The 22,422-nt window shown below is 38.7% G+C and overlaps 1 protein-coding gene across 3 annotated transcripts in view; it reads left to right on the forward strand.

Annotated features, from left to right (window-relative positions):
* Positions 1–13,569, forward strand: part of mxi1 (max interactor 1, dimerization protein) — a 31,235-nt gene extending 17,666 nt beyond the window's left edge. For 2 of the 3 annotated variants that reach the window (XM_030135858.1, XM_030135874.1), the window contains exons 4-6: positions 7,056–7,170; positions 8,402–8,600; positions 9,536–13,569. In XM_030135858.1, the coding sequence (XP_029991718.1) occupies positions 7,056–7,170; positions 8,402–8,600; positions 9,536–9,699 (478 nt within the window). In that variant the 3' untranslated portion in view covers positions 9,700–13,569. The remainder of the gene's footprint in view (positions 1–7,055; positions 7,171–8,401; positions 8,601–9,535) is intronic. The other variant, XR_003935554.1, reaches the window with a different exon arrangement.
* Positions 13,570–22,422: the final 8,853 nt, after the last annotated feature.

The raw sequence follows: 22,422 nt of genomic DNA on the forward strand, positions 1-22,422 counted from the left end.
ATGCCCAGGTGTTCTTTTATTTCCATCTGTTTCATTTAGACAAAGAATGGCTAGATGAATATGCATTTCTTGTCCTTCTGTTAATGCGCTCTTCTAAGTGGGGACTGTCCAAAAACAAATTTAGGCCTCAGAGGTGCACAAATTTACAAGATAGCAATAGACTTCTCTCCCCTGAAATGAGCAAAGCTTTGTGTTTAGGTGACAGACTCATGAGGGAATAGTTTTCTGGAGAAGTGTTTACAGAGTCATAACGTCTTGTAAAAATGATGCACCCAAGTAAATGTAACTCTGAAGATGTATGTTTTTGTACATTTGCTGTATTAGTGACAATGAATTAACTGATGGGAATCACAGCTTGTTGCTATCATTACATTTGATTTATGTCATAGTGACCAAAATGTAAAGAGATATTTGTCTTTGTGTGTGTGTGAATGGTACGCGGAGGAGGGAGGCGAGTGCAGAGCTGTTAGTCGCTACACTGACAAGAGATGTACATATGATGTGCGTAGGTTCTGTAACAGCTGTGGTGGGCAGCTCTCCCAAACCAACAGGGAAAGCTTCAAAGTGCTTCTTAAAAAAGACTCCACTTGAAATACATTGGAGGCAGTTTGACGCATTTTACATACAAGAGAAGATGCACCAACAGGAAGAGGGAATGCACTGCTGAAATGACACCAGATTGGATTATATTAATGTATTGCCAATCTGAATTTTAGTTGGTCCATCAGTTTTCCTTGTGTCTATGGGTATAAGCCTGGAATTTGTAGGATTTTAGAGGGAAAAAAAAGCAGGTTGGGCATGTGATCCTCAAGGACTGGGGAGGGAGAGGGTTGGATGGGGAGGAAAGGTGTGGTGCGGTGACCCGGGGCTGGCTGGCTGCTCACTCACATGTCAAAGCCAAAAGGCAGAACTGCCTGCCTGCGAACCCATCTGGGGCCCATCAGGAACACAAGCTACAGGAGCACACACACACACACTAGCATGAAGACACACATACTGGTCAAGTGGAAGCGGCTCATTGTCTCAGGAGGAAAGGAAAGTGAGGCTGTACGTTGTGCTTTTGGGATGCAGCCGTGAAATGTATGCACTTTTTTTAAGTGTATGTATTATGGTGAGAATGTAAGAAAAACAGATGGCTTTGTTTTGTTTTGTTTTTTTCTAGAAATAGACAAATAGGATACTTTACAAACTACTAGTATTGGCTCCTCCACAGGAATTACAGATTTGTCTAAGGGATATAATAGTTAAAAAGCAAAAACTACCCCCTTTGAGCCAGATCAGCCTTCCATATTGTTCCATAATTTTGCAATATCGATCTTTAAAATCTGTTACTGTATAATATAATGATACTGGTAATTTTAATGTTCAAATGCACCGAGACCATCATTTAGGTTTAATTTTTTGGTTGATCATCACCCATAAATATGAGACAGATCAAAGCTAAAAGCTACCATCTCTCAGAACTTTCAGTAAAAACTTTAGATGTGGTTGCTCCTGAAAATTAAAAAAAAACCAGTAAATAAATGAAATCAGTCAGCAGTAAGACCAGAGTTCACGGAGGCTCACTACCACAGTAGCAGAGAGAGAGCGGGATTTTCAAAGCAGCTATTTGCTCAGGTACTGTACCGCCAGGATGGCAAAAAAAATACATGGAATACAAGGGGAAACAAGACTGGTCTCTCTGTGTTGTCTTATTGTCAGTGAGGGATTTGATGTCCCTGCTGTGCGTGACAGTTTGGAGCACAGGTCCTGGTAGCAACTGGCCACGTGTTATGTAATCCGTCACAGATGGAGAGATGCCCATTCAGCTTGCCATGCCATTCATTAGACACTGGAAATACAAAGTGATCTCAGTACCCTTCAGTGCTATTAATCTTTATGATTAATGGCAGTTTAATGCTTGATAGATTTTTGTTCGATTCAACTGTTCTATCCCTTGCTACCTCACAGATCTTTAAACCAATTTGCAATGTGTCATGTGGATCTCCATATTTATTAATATGTTGAAAGACTGAAATTATCTCAGACACCGCTGTTTAACCCTTTACCCTTAAGGAACAGAACCACTTGACTAACTGACATTATCCATTGAGCTTGTGACATCACAGTGTAACTAAATTTACTTAACCACTCCATAGTTTAGGAGCTGAGGACATGAAATTATGCACAGTAAATCCACAGTTGTTTATGTAACCAGCAGTACTCTTTTCTAAGAACTTCTGAAACGGTAAGCTCAGTTACTAGTGGCCCTGTTACATGGTTACAAGGGGGCGGAGCCACGGGAACTTCTGGCTGCAGCATGCACGGTATTAGGTCACAAGCTACCACTCATATTGTAAGCTGCAAATGGCTTAAGATCTTTGGCTGTGGGTGTACATGATAAACAGGCCTTTTCAGGGATTAGGATCTGTCTTTAGGCCATCACCTGGAACCAGGAGTGTACGAACTTTAACCTCTTAGAAATAGTAACATGATAATCCTGACACTTCCACTGTCTTTAGTTTCCTATGGATTTAGAGAAATAAAATAACTTGTAAAATGTTCAGAAAGCCTGCTCAGGAGTTTCTTTTTCCATTAAATACAGGGTTTGCACGGGTGCTTGAAATCCTTGAAAATGCTTGAATTTCAGTGTTGTGTTTTCAAGGTCTGAAAAGTGCTCGAATTTCAGTTTAAGTGCCTGAAAGTGTTTGCAATTCTAACTGTGATGTGATTTTTGAAATTTATTTGTAGTATTAACTCGACCAGGTTAGATGCCAAGCCAAAGCTACTTACAGAGAGGTGATACATTTGGAAAAATAAAAGTTTGTCAAAATTTAAAATTAGCAGGTGCTGTCAGGTCGACTCCAGGTACATTTTTATCTTAATCTTTGTCTCAGTGTGTGTCTGAAGAACACCAAGTGGCTTCCCTTTTTTTGATAAAACTTTGTCTTCTCCTTTAATTTCTAAACTTTTTGCTATTATGAAACATAATTTTAGATGTTTATAGCATAATACAATGTACATCATTGTGATAAAAAGTGAAAATCATCATCATGAGTGTATGTATTCCTGTAGATATGTATTTCACTCCAGAGATTAGGAGCTGTGTTGGAAAAATTTAAAAATGACCCTTAAAGTGTTTGAAAAGGGCTTGAATTTGACCTTGAAAAATGTGTACGAACCATGTAAATACCATTTCCGTCTAATGACAAACAATTAAACCATAGCACACAATCTTTCCCTGTCTTGTCTCACACAGTTACACACTGTTCCTCCCCCTCCTTGTTAGAGTTTTTGGGGCTTTTTTGCCATCTGTAGTTATCAGTATTCCATAGAAGAGTGCCTCATGCAACTTGCGATTAGAACAAATGGTAGGCAGACGTCTCACAGCAAGTCTGTCGGTAAGAGGCACAGTGAGGGAGATTGAACATTGCTAACCTGTAGCTTATGTCACTTTACAAAGAGATCAGCATTCATGAAGTAGCGGTGAAAAAGACAGACCCAGGGTCTTCAGTAACAGCATGGCTCTCTCACTCTCCTCCTTGTCTTATTCATCTCGGGGGCGTGGAGAACTGTTTGTGGTTTTTGTGTTGGCTTGGTGGAAAGTAGTGATTCAGCAGCCCAACAAGTGACTCCTCATGCCACACTCACTAATAGAAGTCTTAGTGCTAAACACCATAATGAGATATTTTGGTCACAGCCGCTGCTAGAAATGTGGTGATAAACTGCGGAGCCTGCGTACCCCTGCTTTCTCCTCACATTTGTCATGTCAGCGCCAGAGAGAAGGGAGGGTAGAAGGAGGACAGGAGTGAGTGTAAGTGGGGTTATCTGAGGTTGTCTGCCGAGATGGTCCTTTTAATCTCATCGAGGGAAGAGGAGGAGGAGGAGGTGACAGTGAAGAAGGAGAAGATTTTAGACTCCAGTGTGTGGAGTTCATCACGTCGACGCCTGACGGACTCACACATGACTAGTGTGTCCTGCTCTGTCCTCCCAGCCGCATTTTATCCTTGTGACTCAGAAGGAACTGATTGTGTGTGCTTGCAGAAGAGCAAAATGTCCAAAGAATGTACATATGTGAGTGCTGAACAAGATATCGGAGTGAAAATCAAATGTTCCTGAACAAATGTGTGCTACCTCTTGTACTTAATGTGTCAGCCCTTTAGCTACAGCAATACAATAAATAATTTACTGTCTTATCAGCAGTGTTATATCCTGTGTATAGTACGTGGCCCGCTTAATCTGAAAATAGTTGTAGATCAGACACAGCTATTTGCAGTCGCATAGGTGTAGTTTCTTTTTTTTTTTTCTTCTAGTAATTAAGTAAAAATCCAAAAAAAAAAAACAACAGTTCTAACTAAGCAACATACCCAGAAGTGGAATCTGCCATGCTGTCCTCTCTTTAGTGTGTCCCAGACATCTCCCAAGAGGAGCTGTGTTTATCCCCTCAGGCTGCAGTGAAACAGTAGAATGTGATTAATCATGGGCTGATATCTATGTGTGTGTGTGTGTGTGTGTGTGTGCCAGAGGAAGATAGCAATGTTGAGGGTCACATTAGACAGACATACAAAGAGATAAAAAGCAGAGGTAGACCGTGTTCGGCCCCTGTGAATAGAAGCGATTACACAGACTGATGGCCTGAGCCAGACTGATAGTCATCATGCAAACTCCCAGACTGTTAATGCATGTGTGTGTGTTTTGACTTCAGAAAGTACAGACTGAATGAGGGCACCTCCTCCTGAGTTCTACAGTCATTAGCCGCGTACAACTGCTTGTAGGCAGAGGTGGCGAAAGTAGACTCTTTCTTTTGGCACATCGGCCTATGAAGTACAGATACTAAGACTGGCAAAAATAGAAGTACTGCAGCAACTTCTTTACTGAAAAAACATAGTAAAATGCAAGGGTGTTAGAAAATATCGGTTCTGCAATATATTGCGATATTTCATTTCACAATACTGTATCGATATTTTTAGGTATTTATTCAAATGCAGATATGGCGGAGGTTCATTTTTGTTTTTTGTTTTTCTTTATTGTTTATATCTTATTTATTATTATTTAACACTGTTATATTAAATAATGGTTATTTGAAGCATCCTAAAAGCACTTTTTACTGTCTTGAGAGAGGCAGATGTTAGTTCCTTTGTTGGGATTGCACAAAAATAATGTTATGATGTTACTTATGAAGTAATAGAATATGAAAATTTGAGCAGGATCTGAAACTGTAATGTCTGTAAAATATAATTTAAGTTTTAACACAGGAACATTTTGTGATATAGCATTAGATCCTGTTGTGATCCAATAAAAATGTGTTTGTGCATATTTCTGGTGTAATTCAATTCTTCCAGGAAATAATCATTTTAGAAAAAGAAACAAACAAAAAAAAATGCCTTTTTAACAGTATCATGATATATCGTGATATATCATATCGTGATCCTAGTATTGTGATTTGTATTGTATCGCCAGATTCTTGCCAATACACACCCCTAGTAAAAAGTAGCCATGCCTGTTCTGTCTTATACTTTGTTTTGTTTTGTTTGGATTACACGTATTGTCTTTCTTTACTTTGGTTTAATCTTATAAAACCCAGCGTGCACAGAATTGTGTTGAATCATCAATTGTCAACCTCTTTCAAATAATTTTTGTCATCAGTTTTGTCTTTGTGGTTTTTCTGTCCCTTTCATTCTGTTGCATCTTCTACACCATTTTCATCTAGTTAAATTTTTTTGATGTTATTTTTGACTTATGTTTGTCATGTGTGATATGCACCTATGGATACACATCAGTTTTGTCTTTTCTATGACTTCTTGTCCTATCTGTTTAGGCTGATGTCACTCCTGTTGTACAGAAGGTGCTCAGTGATGCAAAAATTAACATAAATAATAATTCTCTTCAAAGCAGCAAAACCCAAGTAACAAGGAGTAGAAAGTGCAGATAGTGAAAGAATGAAAGTATCGATACCTGAAAACTCTACTTAAGTATAGTAGTTAGGTACTTTGTTGCTTCTCATATCTGTTCATCGTTTTTACCCACGCTCTTACAGTCTGGACTGGTGTAATGGCTCGCTCTCACATTCTTATCAGCACCATCCATGCATAGCTTCACCTCCCCTCTGCATAGACATGAACACAGACAGATCCACCCCAGCCAGCACTCATGTCTCCACCAGTCTTAGAGCAGCAGAGCATAGCAGACAGCAGTCTAGCCTGGTGAAGTCAGTGTAGTGTATTCCTGCTCAGCTCCCCTGGGTTCTCCCTCTGGCCTCCCCCAGAGATAGTTCCGGAGTCTGGGTCGCTCCGCCGAGTCCACTGACTCTTAATGCCTCTCTACCTTTCCCTTCAGGCGAGCTGAAAGGGCAGCTCCTGCTAATGGAGCGCTGATTGTGTTATAGCCTCAATTATCTCTCTTTACCTCTCAACTCTGGGCCATTAGCAGGATAGATAGTACCGGGGGTCTGTCTGCAGTCACAGAATAAGGGACTGTCAGGATGATGGAGCGTATGAGCTGAGCAGGGTCCAGGAAATGCCATTACACCTTCTTTCCCTGCCCCCCACCCCCTCCTCCACCTTAGCTGAAACCTGTTGTTTTTAATGCTTGTAATATTTGTAAGCAAGAAGGTAACTAAAGCTGGGCAGAGTTAGGAAAATACCAGGAGAGAAAAGGAAAGATACTACCTTAAGACTCAATACATGCATTATGTAACATGACATGGTATTTTGAACTGTGAAATCAGATTTCTCAACTTACGGATTCTCACAGAATGCTGATATATGTGTGATTTAGTGAGCATTTGTTCCTACTGTTCCCATTCTCTTACTATGTTAGACTGATGACAAACCATCAAATCAGAAGATAAGAAGTCACATATGATTTGTTTGACTTTAATTGAAACCCATATTGTGTATTTACAGTAATGTAGTGCTGCTAAAATGCCACACCAGTCTGGAAAACCCCTATTTGCCAAACAAATGTTCAGTTTCTATGCAGCAAGGTGCTTCATACCTGCATACATTTTACTGTCTCGACTGTAGCCCTGCCCTGTTGTACATGCCCTAATAAATCTCCTTCTCTTTCCTGTGCAGACGAGCTCACCTGCGGCTGTGTCTAGAGCGGTTGAAGGCCCTCATACCTCTTGGACCCGACTGCAACCGCCACACCACACTGGGCCTGCTCAACAAAGCCAAAGCACATATAAAGGTAACACTGCAGCCACCCAACCTGCTGCTCAAGCTCATCCTGGTCATGTGTCTCTGGCATTCCCGCTTTATAATTTTATTGTGATTACAGACAAAGACACAGCAGGGAGTGCCTGAGTTGTACATAGTATGCACTGTGCAAGCTAAGCTGCCACTTACATGTAATTTAACACAAACATCAACTTCACAGGGTTAACAATGACAGTGCAGAAGGGCAAGATGAAGGGCATCTGAAATCCACTACACCCCTAAGAAATGAAAATATAAATAAAATACAAAAATCGCTGATGGTGTATAAGGCTAAAAACTGAATCTCAGTTCCTGTTTGTTCTGTCTGCATGAATTCAGCAAAAACAATAACAAAGAAGTAGCCCCAGCAAAGGTGTCAGTGTGCATTATTTGATGAAAAAAAAAGAATAATTGTAAATAAAGTAAAGCACCACTGATACACTGTGACTGAGAAAAAAACAGGTTATTTTTTGCACAAGAAAGGCCTCCAGGTGCAGCACTAATTTTGACTTTAAGGATTTAAAGATTCACCAGATTAATTATATATATTGCACATGATGATGCCCATTTTCTCTCTGATAACCCATCTTGTAACATGTTAGGATACCCTGCATCCCCCCCCCCAATCCACTTTAAAAGCAGGCATGTGACTGCCCGAGACTGAGCAGTGAAAAGCCCGGCGTAGCATGCATTCACCAAATCAAGAGGACAGCCACAAAGCTGATATTGTTGTCATTACCCCCCCCCACCCCTACACACACACACACACACACACACACACATACACACACAAACGCACTACTCCCGACACCACTCTACACGTCTGCTGTCAGCTTGAGTCTCTCTATTGCCTATTGATGGCTATTGTTTTGGTCTGTCACTGGGAGTCACGCTCGTCACTGTCAGCCGCCGTGACATAAGGCTAGTGCACAACACGCTGGTGTCAGTCCCCACCGTGGCCTTCATTTAAATTGTAACACTGCACAGCGCGACCAAGCAGATGTATTGAGTCAAGAAGTTGGCACGGTGTGAACAGGGCAGGTAGGGCAAATCATTTAGGTGTTTAAGGCTGAAATTCTCACTGTTGTTTATTCAATATCTTGCCCCCAATCCTCCCATTTATCACTCCACCACCTACTATTCTTCAATTTCTATTCACTCTCCATTCTACTCTGCTAAGCTCTACCAATTGAAGCATAATTATGATCTTTTCTACTGAACAGAAACTTGAAGAGGCGGACAGGAAGAGCCAGTACCAGCTGGAGTCTCTGGAGCGTGAACAAAGGCACCTCCAGCGCCAACTGGAGCTACTGAGAGGAGGCAGCGGTACCGGAGCCCAAAGCAGCCCCGGAGAGGGCGAGAGGATACGCATGGACAGCGTGGGCTCCACCCTCTGCTCTGACCGCTCTGATTCTGACCAAGGTGAGCAAGGCCACAGTCTTTCATTTAAGGTCTCCGAGGCCGTCCAACCCTCCAGTCATTCTCTGGCTGAGTGTATGACATTGCCGTTGTACTGGTCACGTCCCCATTGAGGCTGAATGTAACCTTAGACATTCCTCAAAGTGATGAGCTCACAATTCCTGGAAAAATGCAAGACTTGTACATAAATTCTACCTGACTGTATTTAAACCAAGTAAAGATTCAAAACACGTAAACCCATTGTAAGACATTGGACATTGAAAGGAAAAGTTGAAGCAGTGTGAATTGACCCTTTATCACCAGTGGCTGAATAACGCATGTGGTATTATATAGGTTATTTTTTGGTCATATACTAATGGGCTCTAATTCACTAATCAGCTGCTCCCTTGGTGAATCTCCATGATTAGTGTTATCTCTGTTTATTAGAGGTGACACCAGTTCATCTAAATGACAGAAATGCTCTGGGAATAGATGTGATGCTTTCATCATCTCATCAGTGCATCTATAGCAAGTAACTCACCATCACTGGACATACTGAAAATAATCATTCAAACATTAAAATCATTTCCACTTTTGGTTAGTTTTGTTCTAGAGTTATATAATAAATTGCCTTCTTTCATGTTGATTGATCAATGAAATAATGGTGGTAATAATAATAAACACAAATATTGTTAATTTCCATCACTATACTTTTTCAGCTTTTTCCTGCTTCAGAATGTCATTATCATATCAGTTTTTAGAGAGTCATCACCATGCAAACAATAAACTGCTTTGTTTGGTCTCATTGATATAAAAATATAAGATAGAGTTTCAACTCTTCTCTTGGTCAGTCTTTGCTGCTGATCTGAGTAGCTTTTTCCTTGTGAGACTTTGGATTTTATTGAATTGCTTATGTGTCTTTTCTCCCTTCTCTGCGACGTCTCCACCCTCGGCTGCAGAGGAGATTGAGGTGGATGTGGAAAGCACGGAGTTCTCCCATGGAGAGCTGGACAGTGTGAGCACAGCCAGCACCAGCGACCTGGACGACCACAGCAGCCTGCAGAGCATGGCCAGCGACGAGGGCTACTCCTCCTGCAGTGTCAAACTTGCCTTCTCGTCCTAGAGCCCCACACCACCTCCCTGCCAAACCCACCTGCCCTCCCATCTGTTTTTCCATCCAGCCTTGCCTGCATCCATACACTCAGTCGCCTCAGGGGACGGCCATGCCTCCAGCTAACAGTGCACTGGTCGCTCCTGCCTCTCAGCAGCGCCCCCTCTCACTCCTAGCTTTTAGTTGGAACATCCCCCTCTTGTGCTGCTGACCCCACCTTTGGAGAAGCTCCTCTCAGAGCTCCCACTCAGCTTTTAGTAGAAGTTTGAGCTGCCCTGACCAACGCTGACACCAGTGACCAAACACAGAGCCAGCTCTAATGATGTCGATGTGAGACTGCCACTTAATCTTCTTTTAAAGGGAGATATGACAAGTGTTGATTTTTAAACCCACGCTACTGAAATGAATGATTTTTCTTTTATTTCCTTGAAAATTTGATTTGATCCAAAATGCACTTAAATTCATATAATTGTAAAATAATCTGAAATTTCTGTTCAGGTCTTTCTTCTGTTTGTGTGAGTCTGGAAGTGGTCCTGTGCATCCCCTCTTAACGTGCTAGTTTTGGGTCTGGGTAGACAGGAGCACATATAATCTGGACTGGAACGAACACTGTGGGTGAATTTACCATATCAACACAGCGTGGCCCGAATAAACATCCCCTCTGCCCTGAATGAAATCCTTATCTAATTGTTTTATTTAGTTGTTTTTGTTTTTTTTTTTTCATTACCCGTGCTTGACACCGCAGAAGCTTGGACACTCAAATTGGTGCTATTGTGAAACAAACCAATGGGGAAGCAGATCTAATCCACCACCAAGCTTTCAGAGCAAACAAAGCGTGTCTGCTGTGATTGTTTCCAACCTGGTACGGAGGAAAACGACCACAAAAATGGAGGAAAAAGGAAGCATTCCTGTCGAATGTGGGTGCTCAGTGCATTTTCAATGAGTGGAAATAGTAATGTGTGTGTGTTTTGTTTTGGTTTCTTTCCCCTCTACAAGCAGCTACAAAAAGCTATCCTGCACTTGCCTACTTTAGAGCTGTCTATAGAAACGGCACAAACCGAGAAATTACAAAAAAAAAAACAAAAAAAAACTTACAAAAAAAAAACAACAGCAATGCTGAAAATGTCCAAACTTTGGGATAGATGTCCATCCTCTTTCCAGCAGTAACAAGCAATATCTCATCATCGTCTTTTTTTGTCATGTCAGTTGGAACTCCTTCTGTAAGTTTTTTGTCTTCTCCCTAAAGACACATTTGTGACCGTCCAAAAAAAGGCAAATTCAAGTTTGCTTGTTTTTGTACATACAAATAGCATAATAAATAAATTAAAAGAAAAGGAGGTTTAAAAAAGGTAGAGCTCATGGATAGATCTATTGCCTCTGTTGCTGTTTGACCTGTGTTTATTGTGCATTTTAAATTACATTTTTGGAAAGATTTTATCTTCTTCAGAGTGGCATGGACACTATCACTTTATTCAGTTTCCTAATTGAAACATTGAAAAGTTATGAATGGTGTTGCTGCCCTGAAAAGGAAAGAAAAGTTACTTAAAGACAACAAAACCAACAGTAACTTTCCATCCATTTACAAGAAAGTGACCCAGTAGGACTTCTGTTGGAGGATGCTGAGATTGTGTGGCACTCTTATTTATAAGACATTTATTTTTTCTTGTTTATAATGTTCATGAATGGGGAGGAAAAGCTATATGTGGCATTCCAGTAGTGGTCAGATGATCTGTGGGTGGAACGTTTGAAGTGTGGGGAGAAGAAACGGGTTGTACAATGTTGAACGGCTGTGCCGACGATACTCACCACCCCAGTTCCACTGGCATTAAGAATTGCACTTCAACCACAGTTTTCTCTATTTTTTTTTTCCCGCTGTCATTTTCAGCTCTCATGAATCCTTTTGTGTATGAAAGGAAAACAAACACCATTCTTTTAAATATTTATTTGTCGATCCCTCAAAATACACAGGCAATGGGGAAAAGAGTTAACTTATTTTGGTTCTGTCTTATTTTACTCCTTTTTGATGCGTATTCCTCATTCCTTATTTTAAGAAATGTATATTTTATGGGTTATTGTTATTTTTCTGTGGGGAGGGTGGGAAGTGGATATGAAAATGTAGCCATTTTGTTTTCATTTTTTCTGATGTTTTATTCAATGGACACTTGAAATGTAATTGGCCCCTAAGCTGCTCCTAGTGCTGAGCCTCGCCTGTTTAGAGTCACCAGCCTTGTCCAGAGCTGACCCCCCACTCCCACGATGCCCAGATGATGATGATGATGATACAGATGTGAAAGAAGTGATTCGACTGAGATGCTAATTGACACAAGGCAAGGTGCTCTCTCTTCAGTCGTTTCAAACATTTCAGCCTCAGACCCTGAGCTGAGGTGAGCTGAGGTCAGGAGTGGGGGGTTACGTCCACACAGGGCTAATCAATAGCCAAGACTTTACTGGCAAATATTGAGCCAGCTACTACACAATAACAGGGGTCTAAAAACTCCACTTTCCTCTATTAGGAGGATTGTAGTCTCTACTAGACTTGTTTCAGTTGACAAAATGTGTCTTACCTTATGTAAAGGCCTCTGACTGAGGATTTAAAGAAACAACAAAAGAACAAATTCTCTCTGAAGGACATCTTTTAGGTGTAGAGTTTGAAATTAAAGCTCTTTTCAGAGCTCTGTTGAGGTTACAAGACATGGCAGTGAATCAGAAAGTCACCGCTTTGGTGCTCAATTATAAAACCTGAAATGCCAAAACAACCTCAGAACACCTCAGTGTCCTCTCATTGTCTTTCTGTTTTTCTCTCTCTCTTTCTCTTTGAGGGACAGTTTACATTTATTCTGCCCCCTTTATTAAGTTATTAACCCTCATCTTCTTGTTTTTATTTTTCTTCTTTATCTGGGTAACCTGCTCTGCTGACAGGATAAAAGGTCCCACTATGACAACAAATGAATTCCACTTGTAACCATGTCCAGACCTGAGTCAGACCCTCATGGTGTTGTTAACCTGCTCACAGTACAAATGTGTTCTACAGCACTGGGACATTTCAAAGGCTATGAGCCATCAGTTGGTCCAAAAATGACTGTCTTCATTCTGCAAAATGTCTCTGCCACTGTAATATCTCCTGTGGAAAATGACACTGGTTTCATTTTCCACAGCAGGATAAAACAAATGATAAGGAGTGCTTGTACCATTACCAAGTCTCTGACATGTGAGTGTACGATGTGCGTGTCAGTATGTGTGTACTCCATGTTCTTACTAAGGCTGTGCTGTAGAGAAGCATGACTAGTCTGCACAGATCCCTGTCGGGCTGTTAACTACCCATTTACTCAGCAAATATCTGACTACCGAGGAGAATTTGTTGGTGAAACACATTTGTATCCAACTGTGAAAAAAAGCTCCTACCAGTACATTTTTTCCATTTTGCACATTTGGTAACTGGTGTGTTAAATGTGCCATCTGATCGCAGGTCAGCTGAGAGGTCTGATGAAGGGTTTCTGGCTATGCTGCAAATTTGACAAACATTAGCATATCTCCATAAGCCGGTTATCACAAAGCTATATTTTTACCTCTGTTTATGGGTAGGTTTAGACATGAGTGCTTGATTAAGGTTAAAGTTTAGGGTTAACTCTCCAGGAGCAAACCAACCAGTGTGTCTGCATTGTGTTTGGTAAACCACACTGGCTTCTGGAGAACCAGACCTGGGCAAACGAAACGGGTCAAGCTAGACTAAGCAAATACACAGTCCTATGGTATAGGGAGTCCTCCTGTTGTTTTAAACCTGTGGCCATCCTTTGTAAAACATGCACTCTGATGATGATTCTAGCTGTGTAAGTTGAAGATGCAATACTTACAATAAAAACACCAAGATTTTCAAAACCTGAATGATTAATGTGGCCTCTTTTTACCCTGCAGTGTGTTTAGTGTCGAAGTAGATCACACAGATGAAGAAAAAATACTGATGACCCACACACAAAGTCTTCATCCAATCACTATGGTTTTATTTTCACATTTTAATTTCCAAAACAATGGATCTTTATTTAAAAAAAAAAAAAAGAAATCTTCACATTACATCACATTCATTATCATTACATGTGAAAGTACACTGCAATGAAAAGCAATTAGCATCCCTCCAGAGGTGCAATGAGCAGCAAAAAATGTGGTTGGGAATTTTAGACAAAGATTTAAGCACTATTTTTTCCATTTTCCACTTTGATTTAAGTTCCGTGACACTGCATATCAGAGGAAATATGTAACTTTTTACAAAAATTAGCTCCACATTGACCACCCACCAGATAAAAGTTCTCTTATATCTATTGATTAGTGATAAAACCAGTTATGCAACGCTTTCTAATACTGTAGCACTGTGTTAGAAGTTGAAATTTATTTATTTATTTTTGCACAAAAATAAATCAAACATTATGACAAACAAAGAAACAAATTGTGCAGGTGAGATCAGAAAACCCTGTGGGGCTTATGAAATTAACCTTACCTCATTACAGCATTAGCTTAAAGAAAGACAATAGGAATAAACCAACAATATACAAAGTACAACAAAAATATAAACAGAATAAAAGAAAAAGAGTATGTGTAAGGGTGGGAGAGGGTGTGTATGAGGAATATTTAAACTTGTTGAATCAGATATGTCCTAAGCCTGAACTTAGACTAAAGTGAAGTAGACAGAGATGCGATTTGAATAGAACTTTTCCTTAGCTGAGCCCCTGCCCCCGAACCTCAGAGAGAACTGACCACGTCCAGTACGGACCATTGGCACATGCAACCAATTGGCATGTCTTGTTTTTAACAGATGTTTTGTACATCTCTATTAAACTGGAAGAAGGCTTTATAAGGCAAAGAATGTGTAGCAGGCTTTACAAGATTTTGTAAAGAAATATACAGAAAAGGTATTTATTTAAAGTAAAAACTGAGAGGATATTGGGCTGTTTGAAAATAGGGGCTGACTGAGCAGCTGAGTCACTAAATGTAACCATCCTGCAGAATTTTGTCACAAATTTGCTGATAATTCCTCTGGAGCGGGGGTGTCAAACTCATTTTAGTTCAGGGGCCACATTCAGCCCAATATGATCTCAAGTGGGCCGGACCAGGAAAATAATAACAGTGAAAAAAGTAAAATTATGTTATGATCAGCTTTGTATCTACAAAGTTTCCTTAAAAATCTGAATAACATAAACAACTTGAATTGTCTTAAGAAAAACAAGTGCAATTTTAACAATATTCTGCCTTGGTTTATCAGTTTATCGTTTACACATGTGCATTACAATCGCACAAAACATGTAGTAACAGGCAGAATATTGGTAAAATTGCATTTACCGTTCTTAAGACATTTCCTTTTGTTCATATTTGTTCAGGTTATTCACATGTTTTTGTAAAAGTATACTTTGGTAACGTAAACATTTTCATATAATTTTACTTTTTTACACCAGAAAAAACAAAGAGAAAATTTGGGGTTGTCACTATTTCTAGGTTATTATGATAATATTTTACTGGTTCTGACCCACTTAAAATCTAATTGGACTGTATGTGTCTGTATGTGGAACCTGAATTAAAATGATTTTGACACCATTGCTTGTTAATATCTTCAGTGTAATTTTTGCATTTTTGCATTTTGGTGGGCCGGATTTGGCCCCTGGGCCACATGTTTGACACCTGTGCTCTAGAGAATAGAATAATAGAGTAAATCTTTACTGTCACTATTACAGAAACAATGAAAATCAGCTTAGCAGCTCTGTTCTGTTTAGCAGCAGATTCTTAAAGTGTAAAAATATAAAAACATAAAATTACACAAAAAATGTACACTGAAAAATACTGACAACATGCAAAAATACAAAGAAATATACAAATACAGAGCTCCAGCTATGTGGTATCACTTGTTTTGTTTATAATATGTCAGAAACTTGTGAAAAGTATTTCCCCGAAGCCCAAGATTGTGTCCGTAAATGTCTTGTTTTACTCCAAAACCCAAAATATTCAATTTACTGCCTAATGAGAACAAAGAAAATTGAAAGAAATGCATATTAGAGAGGTTGGAATCAGTGAATTTTTTCCTAAAAATGACTCAAAATGCTTTTCAACCATTCATTTAAAAGTCAAGAAGTTATCAGTTAGTCATAGCAGATTGAAATAAGTTTGTAGAAGAAACCCTTGTGTCCAGACCTGTTTATCATAGAATGTTATTTAAAAGACAGATGTTTATTATTATTTTCAAGTTAAAATCAGCTTTATTGTCAGTTTTGCCACATGTACAGCACATACAGAAGACTTAAATGGACCATAGGAACATTGTAAATATAGAATATAGCTATAAACAACAAGGGGTTGAGGAGGTAAATAAATAAAACGGAACTTCAGCCACCTAACAGAATAAAGTTACAGAATTAAGTGAGAACAGTAAAGCGACAACTTTGTGAAAAATTTCAAAAAAACGTGTTATTTTTTCCTGATAATGTAGATGCAAATGTCACATTCATCAACTGACAAAAAAACACAAACAAAAAAAACCTCCTTCTGCTGCTTTTCCAGTTTTTAGTTCGAGGCACCAGCAGTTTACGGAAGCACACGAAAGGTGCCACAAACAGATTTGTGAAGTGCATGTTCAAGTCATTACAGCGAACACGCGCTGTAAATCTGTTTATGATCACATGATGTCTGAATGATCAAAGAGGTCATGTGGGGAGAGTTAGTTTTTTTTTTTCTTCTTCTTCTCTAAACAACCACATGTAATGTTTTTCTCAACAGATCACAGCTTGTAAAGAATGGTTTAGAGGCACGACCTCCCACGTTGAACAAAACCACTGTGTTAAAACACTTCACAGTAAGAAGCGTGTCTCTGAGTGCAGATAGTCTTGGAACTGGCAGTCACATTCTAGCAAATGAAACGCCTCACAAAGCAAAGACACAAAAGCATGCAATGGCTGAAAACAGCATGTAATTTTAGTCTCAGCCTTAACCTTTCAGCATTTACAGCAGCAGGAAAACAGTATCTGCTCCATGAGAGGATTAACCCATAGAGACCCAAACATCCACCAGTGAACAAAATATAACAAGTTAAATACCTGATGAGCCACTGTTCCTATCAATCCATGTAAATAATTGGTGTAAAATACAGTTATTCATCTTTTCATGGTCATCAGATATGACCCATTTGGACATGCAGAGGCTCCGTAGTTACCGTGGAAACACCATCATCTTCTACAACGGGGGTGTCAAACTCATTTTCTTTCAGGGGCCACATTCAGCCCAGTTTGATCTCCAGAGGGCCGGACCAGTCAAATAATGGCATAGTAGCCTATAAATAATGACAACTCCAAATTGTTTTTATGCAAAAATAACAAAGTATGAAAAACATTTTCGTTTTACAAACTATCCAAACAAAAAAGGATGTGGATTACCTGAGAAAAACTGACATTTCTGAAGAAAAATAAGAGGAAATAATAATAAGAAAAATCTGATCAATATTATGCCTCAGCTTATGATTTCTACATGTGCATTACAGATCAGATCTACCAAGACACAAAACAGGCAGAATATTGTTAAAACTGCACTTATTTTTCTTTAGACATTTCAGGTTGTTCATATTTGTTCAGGTTATTGACATTTTATTATCAAAGGATATCAGAATTTAATGTTCTTTGTAATAAATCAAAGAGAAAAAAACTGGTGTTGCCATTATTTATAGGTGTAATGTCATATTATTTTTTCACATTAAACCAAGAGGAAAATTTGGAGTCATTACTTCGAGGTTATTGCTATTATTTTTGAGTTCAACGCCCTTGACTGTTAATATCTTCTGCACTTTGCAAATTCATCCTGCAGGCTGGATTGGAACCTTTAGCGGGCTGGTTTTGGCCCCCGGGCCACATGTTTGACACCTGTGTGTACAACATTGATTCACCAGTAAAACCCATGGAGTTGGATCAATGACAGTGGATGGAGACACTTGTTTATGTGTTCAGTTGTTGATATTTTGCAGAAAGAGTCACTTTTTCCTCAGTTGTGTTTTGTGTTGTGTTTCTGATATAATAACCCTCATCTTTCATTTGAGCTGTTATTAACACCTACAGTAAATGAAATATTGGAAAATACCAGATTTTCATAAAAAAAAAAAAAAAAGAAAAAAAAAGAAAAACACAGAGGGTAATATTTCAATAATGATGATAAATCACTTCAGAAAGGTTAAATATAGAGAAAAAAATCATTTGGGAACTACCACAAAAGTAGCACTGGGTCTTTATGGGCTAAAATTATTTTTTGCCCAAGTAAAGGCCTGAGACCCACTGAAAATGGGTTTGCGAACCACTTTTGGGTCACGACCCACCAATTGAGAACAAAGCTGCAACCGATAAATCGACTCAAAGTGATCCAAAAAAATCATTCAGCCACAAATTTCCTGAATCAAAGCTTTGTTTCCTTCATTTCTCTGCTGTTAAACATTGGTTCCACTGTTGTGTTTCACACGGATGCTTATTGTGACGCACAAAGAAGCTTCAATTCAGGAAAACTGCGATAGACTATTTCCCTTTAATCAATTCGATTTGATTAATCGAATCATGAATTTTTGCATTGGCTTCAAGCACCTAATCGATTATCGGTTGCAGCTCTAGTTGAGAATCACTGCTCTAAATGACAGTGCTTTTGAACCTTTCTTAGGTTATTTATTACCATTTATCATCATGTTATCCTCTCCATTTTGCATTTTTTCAGTGAACATCAGGTATTTTCCTTTATCTATTTAACTGATCATATACTTTGAGCATCATGCTGAGATTACATTTGAGGGTTATCATACCAAAAACAGAGAAAACTGTGGAAAAAGTGACTTTTTTCAGTGAAGTATATAATTAACTGAATATAAACCAAGTGTCTCCATCCACTGTCACTGATCCAACTCCATGGGTTTTACTGGTGAATAAGATGATGGTGTTTCCACCTTCACTACAGAGCCTCTGAACGTCCAAATGGGTCATATCTGATGACCGTGAAAAGATGATTAACTGTATTTTTCACTAATTATTTACATGTATCAGTAAGATTAGTGGCTCTAAAGTTATTAAACGTTTTAGATCAATAGATGCTTTTGGTCACTGGTGTTTATTTGGGTCTTTATGGGTTAAGAAACAAATCCAGTGCTTTATGTTTTTTTTGTTTTTTTTTTGGAGCTGAGTGCCACCCATTCACAGTCCCCAACAGTAGGTGGCAGTAATGCACTGTAATCCTAATTAGCACCAGACATTATAAGATAAGCATAAAAGAAGACCAACATTTTCTGTTCAAATCTTGGTGGATCTCAGGTCACAGACTTCAACAGATATAGTTTTACCTATGGTGTGGACAAAAACCTCAGTGTGTTTAATTCTTGAATCAGTGACTGAATGCACTTTTAATTTTTAACTGAGTGCACACCTTTGGTTTTGGTAAAAATTGACCTAATTTAGTGTTAAAGAGAATATTTCCATATCCTCCTCAGACCCAGTAAGTAAACATTTTCACCATTTTACATTAAATAATTGCCTTAATTGGAAACAGCATGATGCAACCATTTTTTCAGACACATTTTTTTTTTTTGTCCTTTCAGTGGAGTCTTTTTTTTTTAGTCAAGCTGTGAAACTCTTGTCCACTACAGAGGACTTAAATGCATTGCTGGGTCTCAGGAGGATATTTAGCAGTGGTTCTCAATCTTTTTCTGTCCGGCCCCCCTTTGGGGGACGAAAAATCTCCAGGCCCCCCCCAACCCCAACAACATTGTAACAGTGGTGCAATTATAACTTTTATTGAAAGAAACGTCAATATTGTAACAATACTTTTTGCTTTTCCTTGAATAATTTGTTGCTCAAATTAAAAAATAACTTAGATTTTTGCTTGAACAATGCAAATAAACTCAACAAGACTGTTCCGAGACAATATTTTTCAAAATAAAAATTGGAAATGCGCAATTATCTTACAACTATGACAATAAAGTTACTTTTTTAGAACAACAAACAAATTTTGGTAACAAATATTAACATTTTGACAGCATCAGTGGCTGTAATGAGCCTGTTTCCATTGCACATCTCAGAACCTTAAAGTGCAAACTGTACAAACTGTGCAAAAACAGAAACATTCCACATTTTTCTTTTCCAGTCCAGTCCTTGTCCGTTGTCCAAACCTAAACTCCTGGTCTAGTCTAGTGACAGATGACCATGGCAGTAGATTTGTTTGTTGTACGTCCCTAAAATGAGTCTAGGGTGTTCCAACACTAAAATACTAGTTCCACCTGCTACATGTTCTAACCTGAAGGAGAAAAAAAAAAAAAAAAAACACCCAGGAGAGATCCCATGCCCCCCCTGGCACACCTTCACACCCCCCCTGGGGGGCCCGCCCCACACTTTGAGAAACACTGATATTTAGCATCATCACCTAATGGTCAGTTTGGTTTATCATTAAACTTGTCATCTGTGTTTTCATACTGTGATATTCTGTATTATCCTCCTGAGACCCACGAAAGTACAAGTTTTGGCTTTTTTATGTTATGTAATTGCCTTTTTTTGATACAGTACAATGCAACAGTTTTTTTCAGATGCATTTTAAAAAAAATGTATGAACTGTCCTTTGCCTTGGATAATGTTTTTTTGTTTTTTTGGGGTTTTTTTGGGCAATAAAGCTGCCAAACTCTTGTCCCCTACAGAGGACAAAAATGCATTGCTGGGTCTCAGGAGGTTATCTCAGATTCAAAACACACAATCTATTCACTGAATACATTTGAGAAATTGAACTGTTTTCAATTTGGGTCATGGCTAGGGCTGTGTATTGGCAACAATCTAGCAATATGATACAGATCACAATACTAGGGTTGCGATACGATATATCACAATCTATCACAATACTGTTAACAAGGCGATATTTATTGTTTTGTTTCTTTTTTAAAAGATTATTTCCTGGAAAAACTTATAGTTCAGCATTTGGATAAATAAAGTTTCAACACGCGGCTTTAACCAGTACAAAAAACAAACAAACAAATAAATAATGTTTTACAGACATTACAGTTTTAGATCCTGCTTAAATGTTCGTATTCTATTGCGAAAACAATACATAGTGTTCAGTCCCTGAATCATCCAACATCAGAACATTATTTTTGTGCATTCCCAATTAAAAAAAACAAACATTTGCCTCTTTCAGACAGTAAACAGTGTTTTTAGGATCCTTGAAATAATCGTTATCAATTTCAAAAAACTACATGTATGACCTGCAGTATCACAATACTACTGTTGTAGTAAACAAACAACAGAGTAAAATACCCATGTGAATATAAAAATAAAAGAGCATGATAAACAAAAAAGAAAAACCAAGAACTAAAACGAATCTCCGCCATGTCTGCATTTGAATAAATACTTTAAAATATCGATACAGTACTTTTTAAGATCGATACAGTATCACAAAGTGAAATATCGCGATATATTGCGGAACCAATATTTTCTTACACCCCTGGTTATGGCTTGTCATTGAGCGGTGATAGTGGGTCCCAAAGCCAGACCAGTTCAGAACCACTGATCTGGAGGGCATAGAGTCTCCTGTTCCTGCTGGTCAAAAGAGCTCTTCATGATCTTGGACATTTTCCTGAAACACTTTGGCAAATTTGACTACTATGCATTTGTACCAAAATAAATAAATAAATAAATAAATATCCAGGATCATTTATGTACATTAAAAAAAAATATATTAATATTAAATTTAAAAATAATTACTCCAAGACTACACTACCATAAAAAACAATTCAGATCAAGCCACTAGGGGGAGTAAGAGACCTGGAAATGAGTACTAACAAACTAGCACTTCCACAGCTCCCACTGTCTGTGATGTCATGTGTCTGCATCATTTCTGCAAACATCCGATGAATCGCATGTGTATAATGATATGATTAAGCCCACCTATGAACCAGTGACGCCTCAGTGTGGTTTTACACTGCTGTGCATCTGATGTCTGGAGCTGCTTTGAGTAATGGAGTAATTGAGTCATATCAGCTATGAAGGCCTTGTGTTTACACTGTAAATATAAGTGTCATGCAGGAGGGTGGATAATTCCAACTAATTCTATTCTTTCTCTATTTTTTTCTTTCTTCTCTTTGCATTTATGTTTTTACTTTTTTGGTTTGTAATCTTTACAACAGAATTAAGTGTTATGATGTGCTCTTGAAGATGAGGCGTCACCTTATGCTACATTTTCCTGCACCACTAGGCTGCACAAAAGCACCGTGGATCTGAACGCCACTAGTGAACCATGTCTCCTCTAGTTTGTTTGGGATCCAAAAATATCAACTTTGAGTGTTTTCTGTGATAACATATGGATATACTATGACGTTAACTAAGTCATCTGCATCTGCGGGTAACTCAGTCATCCTTTTCCCTTTTCCATGGGGAACCACCATTCCATAAAATACAAAATAGGGCAGCTTTCTTCATTCGAAATGAAACTAGTAGTCTTGTGTTATGCAATACAGAACGCACCAGAGGAATCCCAACGAGCCAAGTCTACATTTTATCATCTCTCAGCCTACGCAAGGCTTTCAGAGAAAAAGCTTTTGAGAACTGTGAAAAAAAATCGTTTCACTGGAAAGTAACAGACACTTTTCCTGAGAAGCTCATTCCTAATAAACTCACTTACACCATTGCCCATTAAGTTGGAATAACTTTGTTTTCAGACATATTTCTCTTTTTATTCCTATTTATACACATCAATAATCACCTT

This window comes from Sphaeramia orbicularis, chromosome 1, assembly GCF_902148855.1.
Source record: "Sphaeramia orbicularis chromosome 1, fSphaOr1.1, whole genome shotgun sequence".
Taxonomy (NCBI): domain Eukaryota; kingdom Metazoa; phylum Chordata; class Actinopteri; order Kurtiformes; family Apogonidae; genus Sphaeramia; species Sphaeramia orbicularis.